Here is a 17,245-nt window from a genome sequence, read left to right on the forward strand (position 1 = left end):
GCTTCTTAAACTGTGAGTTGTGAACTGAATGCTGGCAGATCATGAAATATTTGGCAACAGTAAAATGTTTCTAAATATGCGGTGACCAAAAATTAACGCAAAATCAATTACATAATCAGATTGAGGTGTTGCTATGCTGTGTTTCTCAGAAGCGGAAAAAAGTTGAGAAACTGCTCTAGAGCACCTTGTAGATTCCTCCTGTGAGACCCCACTTCCTTGGACCACACAGGAGGACTTTCAGGGGACCCTCCTAGTTCTTGACTTTAGGTTAGGAATTGGCCTCTGTTCTTCTCTAGCAGCCTTCTGAGGCTCAGAACTTGGCACCTCACTTCTGCATGAGAACCATGTGTTCCTGAACATCTCACCCACATGGACTGTTCCTGAAGCACATTTCACATACCTCACACACAGTACACACAACCTCCCATCTCACAGTTCACATACCTCACACATCATACTTCACATAACATACACCTCACATACTATATACCCTGTGAGCTGCCACAGACGAACTTAACCTTAGAGCCTAGTGAAGAATAACAGAGCTCTTCATCACAGATTAGGATGCAGAAGGAAGAGTTAGACAGCAAGACAGCTGTCTACCCTGTGCAGAACTGAAGTCCTACACTCATGGTGTGTTTGTGCACAGAACAAACAAGAGGAGGCATGTCACTTGGAAGGGTAACTTCCAGGTGAACTGTAGCTCTATGCTGAGTAACATGAGTAGAACTGCACAGGATGGCATGTGGCATGGGCACCCATACTGATAGGAATGACTCAGTCCCAAGCACAGTCAGGGCTCCCAGAGTCTCATCCAACTCCAAGCCTAGACAGTCAATCAGGCCCAGGAGACAAAAGGCCCCACAAGCTACCAAAAGCAAATGAATTCCTAAAGGAATGAGTCAAGAATCTGTGCAGTGGGGCCAGAGTAGTGACACAGTGGTAGGACATTTGCCTTGCATGCGGCTGAATCGATCCCTCGGCATCCATATGGCCCCCCCAAGCCAAGAGTGATTTCTGAGCACATAGCAAGGAGTACCCCCTGAGCATCACCAGGTGTGCCCCCCCAAAAAAAGAACCTGTGTAGTGTGGCCTTGAAAATTTCTTTATTTCAATCTTGAAAGAATATGAGTTTGCATCAGGGAAAAGAAAAGCTTGTTGTTCTTTATTAAGTAAAACTACCAATATCCTTAAAAAAAAAAGAGAGAGAGAGGGAGAGGAAGAAAGGAGTCTTTAAAGCCAGCCCCAATCTACATGAAGTCGGCATCCATTCCTGGCATGGTCAGAAAGACAGTGTCTCCATCTCCAGAGAGAGGAACCTATTGAGGTGTGAGTAGTGTGGCTGGAGGAGCCCTGTTTGATGCTATAAAGCTCTGTCGGAAGTTAGCGCCTGGCTGCCCAGAGAGGGGTCCATCTGAAAAATGAAATAATAGCCTGCAGCGCACTGCTGACCATGGAGTGTCAGAGCAAAATGTGGTACTTGAGTGCCCGGGGCACCCTATTGATGACAAGTCTTCCATCGTAACTCAGGGATGCAAACAGCCAGGGGTCAGCGGAGGACCAGTCCACGGCGTACACGCTGTCCTCATGTTCCTCATAGGTGGCAATGACACTGTCCTGTGGTGGCTCTTGACTCCTGCAAAGCAGAGATACGTATGAGCGGTGCGAAGGCACCAGGATGGCCTGTGGCAGGGAGTCTCATCTCCTGGGCTATGGATGAGAGAAGAGCACGGAGCAAGCATGTCCTGGGGCAATGGAGGTTCCTGGGAGCATCAGGGAAAGCCTCTGACTCGTTCTTCACCTTTTCCAACAATCACAACTTCACCTGCCTAGGTTGACACCCACAATACCCTTGTGGGTGGAGGGTATGGGGAGCACTGGTGGTGGGAATGTTGCACTGGTGAAGGGGGGTGTTCTTTTTGTGATTAAAATCCAACTACAGTCATGCTTGTAATCAGGGTGTTTAAATAAAGATAAAAAAGAAAAGAAAAGAGTGGAGCCTTTGGTAACCTGAACATTTCTTCCCATTTCATTGAAAATTCTACTCCAGAAGATGCTATCTTTAAGAGTTGCTGGGTTTACTGAAGGAAGGGCCTCCCACCACCTACCCTGAGCCTCCCACTGGCACTGAGATAGGTTTAGTGATAGTCTAAATGAAAACTGTCTTACCCTATCAAGGAATCAGTGGTCACTGCTGCCTGGTCATAAATATCACGCAAAAAATCCTTGGATATCTTATTCTCCTGATTTACTGGAGCAAGAGGACAAACCATGGAAACAGGTCAGCAGGAAGCCACATGGACAGAGTATTGGGGTCATGACATATGATTGGGGTCATGACATTGATAGTCACAAACTTCCTCTCTGTCCTTCCTGACATATTTCTGTGGTGCCTGCACACAGGACAGGACAGCCCAGAGTCACCTGGTGCAGCAGGGGGCAGCTGGCTCTTCTACAGAAGTGGTCATGATGCCTGGGCAGACCAGCACTGAAGGCCAAGGCCAGCTATATGGTTAGATGCTGGACTGAGACCCTGCAACTATGCTTCTCAATGTCTGAATAGACATGCAGTTGAATCAAGGAGGCAGACAAACTGGATCTCTGTGGAAAAGGCTCCAAACACAGACATGTCTTCTCATCAAGTCACTTTAGACTAATTCAGGTGGGCAGAGGAAGAATTCAGAAACAAAGGGTGTGTGTAAAGATCTCAAAACAGAAGGGGAAAAGAAAGTCTGATGGCTCAGACGGTTTCAGGCCAGAACCACCTTCCTCAGGAGATGTGACTCACTCATGTTTCCTCATAGCAGAGGAAGCGGCTGCCATATGTGAAGGCAAAGTAGGGGATGGGAGGATTATAGGCATCTACATTAGCACACCCATTGCTGATAGCCATTAGGGGCACTCCATGTTTCTCGACCAGAGAGACGCCTCAGCCATGCTCAACACACACTGGCGCCCACACATCACTGGGCAGGAGCTCGGACAGGAAGAGAGCACCCAAGTGGATGCAATTAGCATCAGAAAAGGGGCAATGGTGCAAGCAAGGCTTTGAAATTACTTCATTAAGTTGGTGTCCCTATCAAACAGAGCCTGAGATCCACCAGACTTCAAACAGCATCTTAGTCTAACGTAGCTTATAGGCCCAGTCCTGGGTGTAGACCCTGAGGAATCCCCAGTTCCGCCAATGAGCAGGGAGCACCCAGAATAAAAGTCAACCACTGCGCTACACAGCTCTAGCCCATGACGGGAGAAAGAACACCCTAACTGACTCCATATCCAAATGTCTTATCTGAAGCCCCCCTTAGCCCAGAAAAGGCTCCTCAAGAGGCCGCAGGCCCACTGGCACTGCCAAGCGCCAAGCTGAGCTCTTACTTCTCTTCTGGACGCTTCTCCTCCTGGTCACTCAGGTCATCATCATCGACCAGATGGCCATAAGGCTCAGAGGAGATGGACACCATGTTGGAGAGGACGACCCTGCTGTCACTGCTGCCCGTGAGCACAAGCTGGTCGTGAGAGTGGTTGTAGCGGACGTTCCATACCCTGTGGAGATGGAGAGAACTCTAGCACTGAGGCCTACCTGTGGTAGGCTCTTTGGGGCTCAACTCATACACCATCCCTTATGACAGAGCTGAACACTGGGTTGCTCTCGGTCAAGTGTTAGGCTTCTCGACAATTCTCTAAAAGCCCACCATGCAGAGGCTAGAACAAATGTACTACTCAAAATTCCACACAGGCTCTCAAAAATCCTAAAAGCAAAGCTTGCCAGCAGCAAAGTGCTGATTGGAAATGACCTGTTCAGTTAAAACTGAATTCCAGGTCAAAATATGGGATCCAGATGGGAAAGGGCAACGAGTGGAGTGGCCAGCTGCCCTTATCATCCATGCTCCAAGGACCTGTGTGAGCTGGACTGTCCCACCATGAGAGGCAGTCATGATCTCCAGGAAGAGCAGATCCAACTGCCAGAACAAGAGGAACAGGATGCTTCAGAATCTATCTAAACAATACACCAGCATTCAGTTTCTAGAATTTTCTGGCTGCAGAAACAGTATTACTTATGACGACTAATTCAGAGCTATCAGAACTGCTGGCCACAGAGAATAAACCCCTGTGACATGAGCTCTTTGCCTGAGGGACAAATGCTGAGAGCAGTTTGGCTGGCTCTTTTCGCTGTTTCCTCTCTATGTACACACAAGCACACAAGCACTAAAGGTCTACTTGTACTATTCTAAGACTGTTCTAAAACTCTGCTCCTTCACTTCTTCAGCAAACAGTACCGGCATGTGGTGAATTTCCAAACATGGCCTTGGGAAGAATGAATGATCTTCGTGCCTCCCTCCGCTTTTGTGCACACCCAATGACTCCTCATTCTCAACAGTAGCACAATTCCTACTCAGGAGTGTCACTGATTGACATCGTCAACCCCCTACTCATGGGTACCTGGACCACTTCCAGCTTTCCTGTACTGCAGACAGTGCCCAGTGAACATCTGTGCACATATATTTTTGCACACTATACCAGCACTGTTCCAGAAGGAAATGGAAACAAATGCTTCTATTTCTTTTCCTAAGTATTACAAATCACACACATTCAGATTGGGACTGAGAGCTTCTTTAAGAAAAAGAAAACCCAGTTGACTGAATAATTCAGAGCTGCTCGTCTGTGCCTTTCCAAAATGGGGATGAGCAAAATAAATCATGCCATTTCCTCCCACCCCAAATCAGCATAAGAAGTCACTACCAGTGGGAGTGTTCCTCCAGGGACTTCACGGGCTCAGTGACATTCCGAGTGTCCCAGAATTTCACCTTGCAGTCATCTCCACAGCTGACTAAGTAGTACTGCTTGTTGGGGTTGAAGTCAAGGTCTCGCACCAGTTGTCCGTGGGCATTCTCAATGCAGTATATCTGGCTGGAGGTGAGGGTTGGGGAAAGGGGGAACAAGAGAACATACAGGGCATGAAGCAGGGTCTACACCGGCACAGCTTCCCAGACCCCCACTCCACACAGTTCCCACAGCAACCATGAAGAAGGCTCTCAAGGGCACATCTGCAGCCATCTACTAAGCTGAGGGAGCAGCCCCAGCTTGAACTGTCAAAAATGAGTGGGCATCTTGAGAATGAGAGACAGAGGGGATTGTGACTGGCAGAGAGAAGTGATGGGGTGGACCATCTTTGAAAGATGCAGTGAGCAAAACAAAGAGAAAAGGGTGGGTCAGAAAGCAGCAGAGATGTTCATGGTGGAAGATGGAGGGAAGAACAAGCTGGGAGCCCCATTAAAAAAAAAAAAGAAATGGTATGTGTGAGAGCTGGGCTCATGGCTGTCTTGTCACTTTGAAGGGCCACAAAGGAGTTGCCTTTGCTATAGTCCATTGCAAAATACTCCTCTTCCCATATAAGAGAGTTTGGCTCAGGGTACCAGGAGGGTATTAGGAGGCTAGTATGAAATTAGTCATGTGGTTATATATGGTACATGAATGTGCATAAATTTACATGCATAAGTGACTGTACACGCACTTATGCAAGGCACAATGTGTGTACATCTTTATACACCACACACATCCTGACTCACTATTCCAGGCTTCTCTCTCAAGTGTGGGAAATGAGAATATTTCATCTGTCCCAGAATTCCTTCTGACATCATAAACACCACACATTGGGGCAGACCTGCTATGCTCAGGCTCTGTGGGACCAGGCAGGGCATTCCTGTCTGTTCCTGTCTATTTCCTCCCTGGGGAGTAAATTCATCTCTTCTATAAAATTCCATTTCTTTGCTCTTCACAACTTCCATGGGATCATGAAGAAAGAGACAGTACGTGTACTCTGTATCACAGTCTTTCAGTTCACTGTAACATCCCTGTGTCTTCTCTGAGGAAGGTACACCCAGTCTCTTCCACCTTCACACCCTTGCCTGCATGCTGGATTTTAGAGCCCATAACCATTTCGCAATCCCGGTCAGGGTCTTCTACTTACATTTTTCATATATCCTCATTAAAAAGAAAACTCCAAAACTGATACAAGCAAATGTAGGGAAAATATGGGGTCAGGGACAGAGTAGGGCCCTTGCCTTACATGTGGCCTACCTGGGTACAATACCCAGTACCTCTTATAGTCCCCCAGCCATTGCCAGAAGTGATTCCTAAGCAGAGTCAGGAGTAAGCACTACTGAGTGTAGCTCCCCACTCCCAAGTAAAAACAAAACAAAAGATCTGGCCTAGTATTCAGGATGTGGGTAGAAAAAGAGCATTCTCTGAGGGGTTGCTACTTGCTCTCCCAACAGTAAATTTTTTTTCTTTTTTTTTTTATTGTTAAATTATCTTTAAACACCGTGATTACAAATATGATTGTAGTTGTATAATTATAGTCATGTAAAGAACAACCCCCTTCACCAGTGCAAGTTTCCCACCACCAATTTCCCAGATCTCCCTCCCATAAGCAGCCGACCCAGGACCCAAGGTGGTTGGTTCGAATCCCGTTGTCTCATCCCGTGCCTGCCAGGAGCTATTTCTGAGCAGACAGCCAGGAGTAACCCCTGAGCACTGCCGGGTGTGGTCCAAAACCAAAAATAAATAAATAAATAAATAAATAAATAAATAAATAATTAGAAATAACACTTGCCAGTAGTAATTTTAACATAAATTACAACACATTTAAGGAGAGGCATTTACAGGCTACATTTACATCCATTGCATACTGAGTCTGCAAAGGTCAAGGAGAGTCACTGAGACAAGCAAGGGCTCCTATTTGCTGCTCACTACCCTACACAAACAGTAGATTGCCCCCAAAGCCCTGCCTGTTATAGTTATTTTGGGTATATAGAGCCATTTATTGAGCTTCTTCTGCCTTTTCAGACTAAAATCTTCTGTACAACTTTTAAAGAACAATGAAGAGGATTTAAGATTCTAATCTTCTGTTTGTTTTTGGGACCTCTTAAGCAATGCTCCAGAGGCCCAGAGGGCCCTGTCAGGCCAAACCCAGTGATGCTGGAAGGTTCATATGGTGGTGAGGAATAAACTGGGACTGGCCTCATGCAAGGCAATTACCTTAACCCCTGTACTATATCTCTAGCCCCAATTTCTGATTATGAAACTGAACAAATTCTTTGTACAGACACATGCATGCTGAGGTAGTAGAAATTGATTATTTATCATCCCCTGCGTTTTTAGAGGGGCCAAGAAACTCAATTTAAAGTTGCGCCCCCATCCTCAAAGGCAACCCAAGTTATTTCAACGACATCCATCTTTGCAGCTTAGTGATAAATTATGGTGTGCTGAGGGGATAAACTGTATCTTAAAAAAGCTTGCACAGGCTCCCGTTGCCATGGTAACAGATGTGCACACCATCACTCCTTTGCCTATCAAAACCACACCTGGAACGGAAAAATTGCTCTTATTTGTTCCATTAGAACTGCTGGCTGTTGCGTATAATGACTTAAATGACAAACTATGATTACCCGATAGGCATGTATCTGGAAGGCACAGAAATGGTCACACATAACTCCAAGAACTTAACCAGGGACTGACTGCACCTGCCACCCAGGACTCACCACGAAGGCCAAGCCTCGGCGATCACCTGTCTCATTCCTGAGGTGTCATGGACATTCAGGCTTAACTTTCAACCTAAACCCCAACCACTGAAGAGCTGTGCACGTGGAACAGTAAACATGCAAGTGAGAAAGAGCATTCTATTGCCACGCACAGCAAGGTCAAGATGGGATGGAGAAACAGGACAAGAGTCTTAATATCCTACGACACCAACATAAGGTGAACACTGAAGCTGAACTGTAATCTGCAGGGTGGATAGGTGGCCAGGAAAGGAGGGGCTCCAGGCACCCGTCACTCACCTCATGCTGCGTGTGTCCCAACCTCTCACGGCAGTGTCATTCGCTGTGGCCACCTGAGTGCAGTTGTGATGCGGGCTCCACCGTCCCGAGGTGAACTTTAACTGTCCCTTCCCTTCCAAAGATGCTGAGCTTGCCAGCTGGGAATTTGACCATGTTTCCAAAGGAAGGAGAGAAGAGAAAAAAGGAAACAAATTTGAACTCTTCTCATAAAACTTTAGAGGCTATCCTGTCCTCACAGCACATTACTGAAGATCATTATTGAAAATAATTAGGAAGCTCTGTCTTTGTTTTCTTCCCTTAAAAGGCAAGAAATGTTCAAACCTTATTAGAACAAACCAAGTGCAGCAAAAAATAGAACGCATATTAATAGACCCTTTATTAAACAGGACTTGCCAGTGTGCAATAGAGATAATCTGCTGAAACTTGAAGTGACAATAGGAAGTAACTCACACATCTGGTTTCCCCCGCAGAGAGAGGCAAGCAAGAACAATCCTCAAGACCAAGTCCTGACAATAGAAAGACTGCCTGTCAGGCCTGTTCTCGACACACAGCAGCCCTGCCACCTCTGGAATATCTCTATATCTTTTTATCAAGAGGTCAATAAAGTCTCAGCTTTATTGATAATGAAGAGGAATCCTTCCTGCCCCAGGTAGCTAGGATTGTCTCTTGGGGCTGAAACATGGGGGAGGGGTTGCTCCCAGTGTGAGCATGAAGGTTTGACCCCCCACCCTCAAATAGACACACCTTATTGCCTGCCCCAAAGAGTCTCAATGGTTCCACAGCATTGGCTTGGGGTCTGTGTATCTTGAAGGCAGAGTCTCCCCAAGTGGTAATACCACTACCTGGTGAGGGATTAGGGGTTTTGGAAATGCTTTCTGGTTGCTGAATAATTTTTTTCCTGAAAAAGGGGCAGCAGGCCAAATAAGCTGGGCACTTCTGATCAACAGGAAGAAAGGACTATACACCCTAACTGCAGTATTTCAACCACCAACCCTGTCCCACTGCACCAACCTCCCTCTCAGACTTCTCCAAGAATTATGTAGCTTGAGGCATAGGCCTAAAGGAGGACAATGGGAGCACTGCAGTGAGCAATTTGGAGGTGACCCTCCCAGGGCTGCAAGCTGACTTCACCCCTCCTTCTGACTTCCTCAAGGGCTGGAAGGCACAGTATGGAGATACAGTGTGTCTACCCTTATACCAGAGGGGCCTGAACAGCCCCAAGGAGCAGGCAATCCAGGCAAAATAATCCCACTGGAAACTTGAGGGGGAAAGAGTCCATGTCCTTTATACAGAGACTGACAGGAAATACAGCACTGACAGATTTATAAAATCTCTGTGGGAACCTGCTTGACTTCTAGTGAGAACACAGTAAGAGCTCATCCAATGGGAGCCTAACAGCACAGACTAGCCAGCAGCCCTTCAATTTCACAACTCAACTTGTCCCAGGAAATCTTTATCCAAAATAATCGATTTCTCTGCCTCCTGATTCAGCGTATTATGTCTGCAGTCTGGCTAACCACAACCCTCCCTATCACCCATCAGGGCCCGTCTCACAGGGAATTCTCAGAAGAAGGAATCAGAGTATGTCAGCAAGGATGGGCACTGGAACTGGGGGTCAGCAGAGACAACCAGCTCACGCAAAACCTCCAAGCTGAGCCCAAACCAGGTGCCTTCCCAGGCTTATGAGATGTCCATCTAGGGATTTTCCCCAGATCCTTGGCCTACACTTCCTAACCTTTCCCTTTGCCTCCCTCACAACCCTATAAGTTGCCTTCAGAAAAGCTGGAGCTTCTTTTTTATAACACCCTGCTTAAGAGCCGCCCTGACATTCTATATATCAACTCCACCTTATTATCCTCTTGGTAAAGTTAGAGTTATTTCTGGCCCATGCAAGAAATATTTATTGTGCTCCTTCTGGTGGGGGACACTGAGCAAAGCACACCAGTGACTAAAAACAGCCTCGAGGGAAGAATTACTGGAACACACGGGAGAAAGGCCCAGAGCTGCAGAGGGTGGTGGTGGTGGAGGGGGGCTCAGAAGACACATTCAAGTTGCTGCAGGACAGGGAGTTCCTGAGGATAAGCAGACATCTGCAGTAGGTCTACAGTGAAATCCCAAAGTGTCAGGGAACACTGGGGGGCAGAAGCAGAGATGCATCTACAGAAGCATGTCTGGAGAACAGCAGAACTTTAGTTGGCTGAACTCTGGCACAGGGAGGCCATACTTGACTGTGGCCCTGAACCCTGGCTCAGGATTCTGCAGGCAGTTCTTGCAAGCCAGGGAGACCATGGGTCAACATGGGCAGCAGCACTGTGCCATGGTCAATGCAGAACATTAGAAAGAGTTGGATGGGCCCGGAGAGATAGCACAGCAGTGTTTGCCTTGCAAGCAGCTGATTCAGGACTAAAGGTGGTTGGTTCGAATCCCGGTGTCCCATATGGTCCCCCGTGCCTGCCAGGAGCTATTTCTGAGCAGACAGCCAGGAGTAACCCCTGAGCAAGGCCGGGTGTGGCCCAAAAACCAAAAAAAAAAAAAAAAAAAAGGAAGAGTTGGAGACAAGTAGTCCATATTGGGCAGCACAGAAGAGAGCCACATAAGGGCAGAAAGGAGGATGCCCAGGGAGCCATGACCCTGACACTATCCCAGACCCCAATATTCGCACAAAGCAGGTTGCCTGAGGTCTTAAAGAGCAAAAAACAGGTCAAAGTCAGCTCCACAGAAAGGCACATAGGCTCAAGAATTCTAGGGTGTCTATGCAATGACAGGAGAAATATGCACACACGAATCCCAGAATTCCCTCCGTCTTGGTCACACTGGAGGGACAATAGCGCCTAACACCCCCTGAATAGTCAGTCACCAGAGATGCTTAGACTGATGGTTCATCTGGGTCAGTGCTTACAAGGATGGGTCAACCAGGATTCTGTGAGACCAGAGTATACAAAGAGCTTGGAGGGCCATAAACACAGGGGAAGTGGAAACAGAATAATAACAGAGAATGGTGTGCCTGATGGACAAGGTGAGCAGCACTCCTGCCCTTGTTTTCATGCATCACACTTCACAACTCCCTTTTCTTACCTTTTCTCCAAAGCAGAAGAATTTTTGCCTAGACCCAAGAGTGCTAGTTTATTTTAGTTAGCTCATAGTAGATGTAGCCAGAATCAACACAAAGGATCTGAACAGATGGGTAGAAGGGAGAAGGTGTTGAAATCGGGGAGACTATGATAGAGAACTGAACAGCACTCCTAGCTACTATCTGGTAGTCATGGCAGGAAGAAGATTTGGAAAAGTCTCTGTCCCGGGACCTAAACTTGAAAACAAAAATGCTCAGCATGAGCCAGTTTGGGAGAAGGTCCAAATAGATCTTTCTAGCAGCAATAATGGAACAGATTGAGCCAACAATAGCAACATTCTCTTCAAAACTAAAGATCATACGGGCTGGAGCATTTGCCTTATACAAGCTAACCTAGGACAGACTGCAGTTCAATCCCCCTGCATCCCATATCGTCCCCCAAGTCAGGAGCGATTTCTGAGCACATAGCCACCAGGAGTAATCCCTGAGTGTCACGAGTGTGGCCCAAAAACCAAAACCCAAAAAGAACAACAACAAAAAAGCCCCTAAAGATCATTCTCAAATATTCATTATCAGAGATGCAAGGTGAGCAAGTTTCACTATAATTTTTCCAACTTGCACTTGATTTCAATGTTTTTACCTCCACATAGAACATGAGTTAAAAAAAATGCTTTGCAGTATCTCCCATGTAAGAAAAAGAATGAGCCCTTGCCCCCCCCCAACCCCACCAAAATTTTCCTAAGTGAAATTCAGATTTTCTAAGGATCTAGCTCTCACTGGTGATAACTAAACTATAGAATTAAAAAATATATAAGCAAAAATGTTTTAAAATTTGCTATTTTGGGTTTTGTTTTGTTTTGTTTTGCTTTTTTGTTTTGGGTCACACCTGGCAATGCTCAGGGGTTACTCCTGGCTCTGCGCTTAGAAATCACTCCTAGCAGGCTCGGGGGACCGTATGGGATGCTGGGAATTGAATCTGGGTCTGCCCCAGGTTGGCTGCATACAAGGCAAATGCCCTACTGCTGTGTTATTGCTCCAGCCCTAAAATTTGGCATTTTGTAGCTAATCAGCACTGAGTGCTCTAATTTCCATTATAAAAATTTACTTATCATCAAATTCCTTAGAAAGACAACTGCATAAGACCAATTTTTAGAAGGTGCTAAGTACAGAAAATTAGACAAACAAATCCCCCAGGAGCCTGGAGTGGGGAAACACCATTCAGGCAACCCCAGCAAGGAAAAGCTATGAGCCAACGAATTCAGGCTGAGTGCTCCACACAACTGCTACCAAATTTCTCTGCTGCTGCATCTTCTTCTATTTCCATAGGGGATCCTTGGAGAAGTGAGATTAGCAAAGCTAAGCAATGTCTCCTCCCAAATAATGGATTCAAAACATTACTGGAGGGATGAGGAGTCTCTGGGAGGAGCCAGCAGCTGAGAAACAGCCATGCCCAGTCCTCTGCTTTAGACAAGACAATCAAACCCAGAGATTGCAAAGGGACTCCCAGGGTCACACAGCTAGTAGTGCAAATTCAGGGAGCTTCTCCTGTGATGGTGCCTTCATTTTATTTCTTCTAATGCATCAGAATTAGAATTCTTGTGCAAATGGAGACTCCTGAAGCAAATGGAAACTCTATACCCAGAGGTCTGGAAATAGGCGAGGTAAATTTTAATGAAAACCTAAAAGATTTCACCATCAATTTTTGATGGAGCCAGCATAGTGTAAGTTGTAAGGTTAATCAATCGCATTTTTTAGTTTCCTGGTGACATGGAGACAAAACTCAGCAAGAACTCCAGAGGGTGCAATGCACACGATAATCTGTTTTTCAGCATTAAAGAGAAATATTCAGGGCTTCCCAGTCCAGAAGGAATAATGAAAGGCATCCCACAAACCTCTGAAGAGAGGTTACCGGTACAAAGAATGCACCTTCTAATGAACAAAACACTGACTGGCACCATCATTAGCAGTTCACAGGGGCACATTCAGAAGAGTGGCCATGGATTTCTGAAGACAAAAGCTTCATTCCTTGCAACCAAGTCCCCTGTGGCTCACAAGGGTGACCAGGTTTGGTGGCAGAAATACCACTAAAGAACACAGCACTGCACTCAAATAGACTTCACACGTGCTGAGGACCACTATGGGTAACAGAGGATCTGCTAAAGCAGAGTAAGTGCAACCTTCTCACCTTGGAAAGAATAAAATAAGGTGGAATATTAACAGGGCTGGGGCTTTAAGAACGTAAGAGATAAAATCATCTCTTACAGGTGTCAGCCTGCATACCTAAACCCCCAAATCACCAGGCAGGAGTAACTATTTATGCAGGAGCTATGAATACCACCACGAATCCCCTTCTACCTGACAAACTCTACACATCCTTCTTCCACCCGTGGGGCTGAGTCTGTTCAAAGCCAAGTATAATGAACACATTTTCCTTTCCAATGACTAGCTGAAGCAGGGGCAGTGGTTCTATCAGACAAGGTGAAGCAGGAACCTTTAAGGAAAGGCTTTTCTTACAAAAAAAAAAGTTTCAGGGGAGGAAATCAGCTTATTCTTTTTTTGATGCTGAGGGAATCTGGACGTGATGGCTCGAACCAAAGTCATGAGGGAAGATAGTCAGGTGGTAGTCTGAAAAATAATTCACACACACAAATGCATGTAAACAGAAAAGGTTTTGGAAGAGTTCTCCACATTACACTTTGCTCCTATCAGTAGGCGTGGTTCCAAGCCATTTCCAGGAGCTCTGGAAAATAAAAGGGAAAGAGCCTTATTCCTTTCCAACCCAGGCTTTTATCTAAGGGAAAACTTCACACCTGGAAGGTGGGACCATCTGGTTTCCACACCTATCCAAGGTGCTACATTCAAAAATAATTCCATCCAATGAGTAACAGCATAACTGATTGAGGTAGAAACAGACAAATCCCATAATCCCACAGTCATGTAGATATGGTATAATAGAAACATGCACAACTGTTGAAACAGAATTAAGCAACCCGGGAGTTTCTTTGTTTCTGTATTTTTTACATTGTATAATGAAGTCTCCTCTCTTTAGGTCATTTCTTATATCATGTAACCAAAGCTCTCCTCTGACATGACATCAACAAAGGGATCTCTTATGAAACTGGGAACAATGCTAAGCTCTCCCAAGCTGGGAACCCTTACTTTGACCATGAACTCCTGTAATGGAATCCTGACTGCTTCCTAGAGAGGCCTTCAAATTTCTTACAAGAATCTTCTGTGCAAATCTACTTTCCCTCTAACTCACTTGCAAGATGAAGACAATAAAGAAGCCAGCCCAAGAGTTATGATGATTCAGTGAGCCCCCTAGGGAGCCCTCACAGCACTCACAGCTCTGGTCTGCTGCAGGTAGCCCCTATGAGGCCCTGGAACTGCTGTCAGAAAAAAAAATAGGGAGGAAGAGAAGAAAGATCTATGTTGGCCTGTGCTCACAACAGCAGCTCTTGCCACTGAGGCTTCTGTTTCCAGGCTAGAGATGGGGGGATGGGAGGCCTGGAAGGAAGGTCAAGAAATGTGTGACTTCATAATGGCTAGGGTCATAGTAGTGGGCCAGCCTCTTGGTGACTGAGTATGACTTACAGCAGACCCACTGGTCCTGTGACCTGCAGGCTCCCATACTCTATAAGGATGCTGACTGGGAACAGACAGTTCAGGATCTACAAAGTTGGCTGCTGGAAAACCAGTCTTTCTATTTTCACAAAGGCACATGGGCATTTGGAATCAACACTGGTGAGGAAATTTGAGGTCAGCTTTTTGTCCATTTTCTATTTATTTCAAAAGCATGCTATTTTAATAAGAATAGATTTAAGTGAACTATAAGGATATAAGTTATAAGGATATAACTATAAGGATAACTATAAGTTATCCTCTTTGGTTTCTGTTGATTCTTTGAAGGAGAATAGTTATTTCATGGGTGCAGAGATGAGGCTCATTCACTCTTGCTCTCCTATTCTTTTTTTTTTTTTTTTTTTTTGGTTTTTGGGCCACACCCGTTTGACGCTCAGGGGTTACTCCTGGCTATGCGCTCAGAAATCACCCCTGGCTTGGGGGACCATATGGGACACCGGGGGATCGAACCGCAGTCCATCCGCTTGCAAGGCAGACACCTAACCTGTAGCGCCACCTTCCCAGCCCCGCTCTCCTATTCTTTCACTTTTGCCCTTTGGCTCCCTACTTCTGTCTCACATTCTCATTCTCCATTCTCTCTTGCTTTCTCTGCCATTCTCTTCTCTCGCTCTCATTCTCTTATTCTATAGCATCCTCCCTCTCACACATTCTCACTTCCTCTTTTATTTGTTTTTGGGCCACACCTGGTGACACTCAGGGGTTCCTCCTGGCTATGTGCTCAGAAATCGCTCCTGGTTTGGGGGACCATATGGGACGTTGGGTCTGTCCTGGGCCAGCTGCGTGAAGGCAAACGCCCTATCACTGCGCTATTGCTCCAGCCCTTCTCACTTCCTCTTGCTCTCCACTCCTGATCTCTTATTATTTCCTGATGATTCTTTCTCCCCCTCACTCTGTCACATTCTCTCTTTTGTTCACTGACACTCCTCTGGCTCTCTCACTCCTCCTGGGACTCTCACACTTTCACTTGCTCCCTTTCCCTCTCATTCTCTCTTATTTGCTCTCTCACTCTCTAGTTCTTGCTGACTCTTGCACTTATGTCTCTCGTTCTTTCTCAATCTTGTTCTTGCTCTCATCTACTCTCTTGACTCTCACTTTTGCTGCTTGTGTTCACTCGATCTCTCATGCTTTCTCATGTCTGCTCTTCTCATATTCACTCATTCTTTCACTCACTTCCTCTCAATCATTTTTGCTTTAGTTCTCTCTCACTGTCACTCTCTTTCTCTTTATCTCACCCTTGCTCTTGTTCTTGTATCATTCATTCTCTAAATCTCCCAAATGCCTACTCTGGTGAAGAGGTATTGATAGTGAGGATGCCTGCATAGGTATGTTGGGGCACCTTCACCTGCATCTGATCAATTCTCCTGTTAACACAAGAAATGCTCTAAAATATAGCTTATTCAAAGATAAATAAGCAACCATTGCTCTGTAGAAAACCCTGCTAGGAAGAAGACAGGACAAGTGAATGAATAAAAGACAGTATCAGAAAACATTCCTAGAGCTTTTGAGGAGAGAAGGAACATCCCTCACCTAGGGACATGCACAGAAGCTGAAGAGACCACTTCCATCATGTCCATCTTCTCAGAATCATCCAGCGCAAGGGGCACCAAAAGTCAGGTCTGTATCCTGAGCCCTGTCACCACAGAGGTTACAGAGACCCCAGACAAAGGAATAGTGTTCCTCTGAGCTTCCCTACAGTCACCATACTACTAGAACTCTGGGTCAGCACCATCAGATTATGTGTTTAAAAGTTCTATGCTTTAACTCAGGAGCCTGAATTACTGAACGAGCCTCCGGCTCTACCCTGTGTCAACTCTGGAGAACAAGAAAAATGAGTGCGAGGTGGATCACAGCATCCCTGAGTGGGAAGTGACAAATGACCTGCACAAGAGAGGCAAGGGCAAGGAGCTCCAGATCCTACAGATCCTGCCAGCCCCACGGGGAGCTCAGTCCTGCCTAGCCTCTGTCCCCAAACAGCAAGAGCATGTTTCTTCTTTCCTAGCACAATGGACATAATGTTGGCTGCATATATCTTCCTGCCGTGATTAGCTCCTCCCCTGCTTACATGCATTTGATCCTCCCATGCAACATCTTAAAGCTCTGAGTAGAACAATTCTAATATAATTCTGTGTCCTTGAAGCAGAGTCTCTTCTTTCAAAGAGGTGTTCCTGTATGCAAATGCCTCCAGGCCCTGACACTCAGGATTCATCTTCCAGGAGCTCCCACATTGACGCACAGACAGAAGGAAGCCGGCAGCTGATTCCCACGGCAACCTTTCCTCCCTCTGCTCTGTTGCCGCCCGCCCCTTGATGGAAGCGAGATTTATTTCTACAGCCAGTGAAGCCTCTAGGACTAGAGATGAATGAGTCCAGATCGAAACAGGGAGGCACCCCTCAGCCTTCACCGGGGTCTGGACCCCACAGAACCCCCCATTCCACTCCCCTGAGTTCTGCTAATGATTATAAATGGCAAAGAACCTCCAATTTAATTGCAAAAGGTAATGATGCAGTGAGCATAAGATTAGATTCACCACAGAAGGCAATATCCTCAAACAATAAAAAGAAAAAATTGAGAAGCTGGGTGTGAAGATGGCTGGAATCGATAGGAAGGTTTCGGTATTAAATACTACGGTGGAGGGTCACAAAGTGATATTGACAGAACTGCTGACAGAAGATAAAAAAGGGGGAGAGGAACTAAATTG

At 46.0% G+C, this 17,245-nt stretch overlaps 1 protein-coding gene across 2 annotated transcripts in view; it reads right to left on the reverse strand.

The window, feature by feature from the left end:
- Positions 1–1,084: 1,084 nt before the first annotated feature.
- EIPR1 (EARP complex and GARP complex interacting protein 1) overlaps positions 1,085–17,245 on the reverse strand; it is a 184,475-nt gene continuing 168,314 nt past the window's right edge. For both annotated transcript variants that reach the window (XM_049784868.1, XM_049784869.1), the window contains 4 exons: positions 7,836–7,972; positions 4,738–4,905; positions 3,373–3,540; positions 1,085–1,636 (listed from right to left, as the gene is read on the reverse strand). In XM_049784868.1, coding sequence (XP_049640825.1) covers positions 1,462–1,636; positions 3,373–3,540; positions 4,738–4,905; positions 7,836–7,972 — 648 coding nt within the window. In that variant the 3' untranslated portion in view covers positions 1,085–1,461. The remainder of the gene's footprint in view (positions 1,637–3,372; positions 3,541–4,737; positions 4,906–7,835; positions 7,973–17,245) is intronic.

This window comes from Suncus etruscus, chromosome 12, assembly GCF_024139225.1.
Source record: "Suncus etruscus isolate mSunEtr1 chromosome 12, mSunEtr1.pri.cur, whole genome shotgun sequence".
Taxonomy (NCBI): domain Eukaryota; kingdom Metazoa; phylum Chordata; class Mammalia; order Eulipotyphla; family Soricidae; genus Suncus; species Suncus etruscus.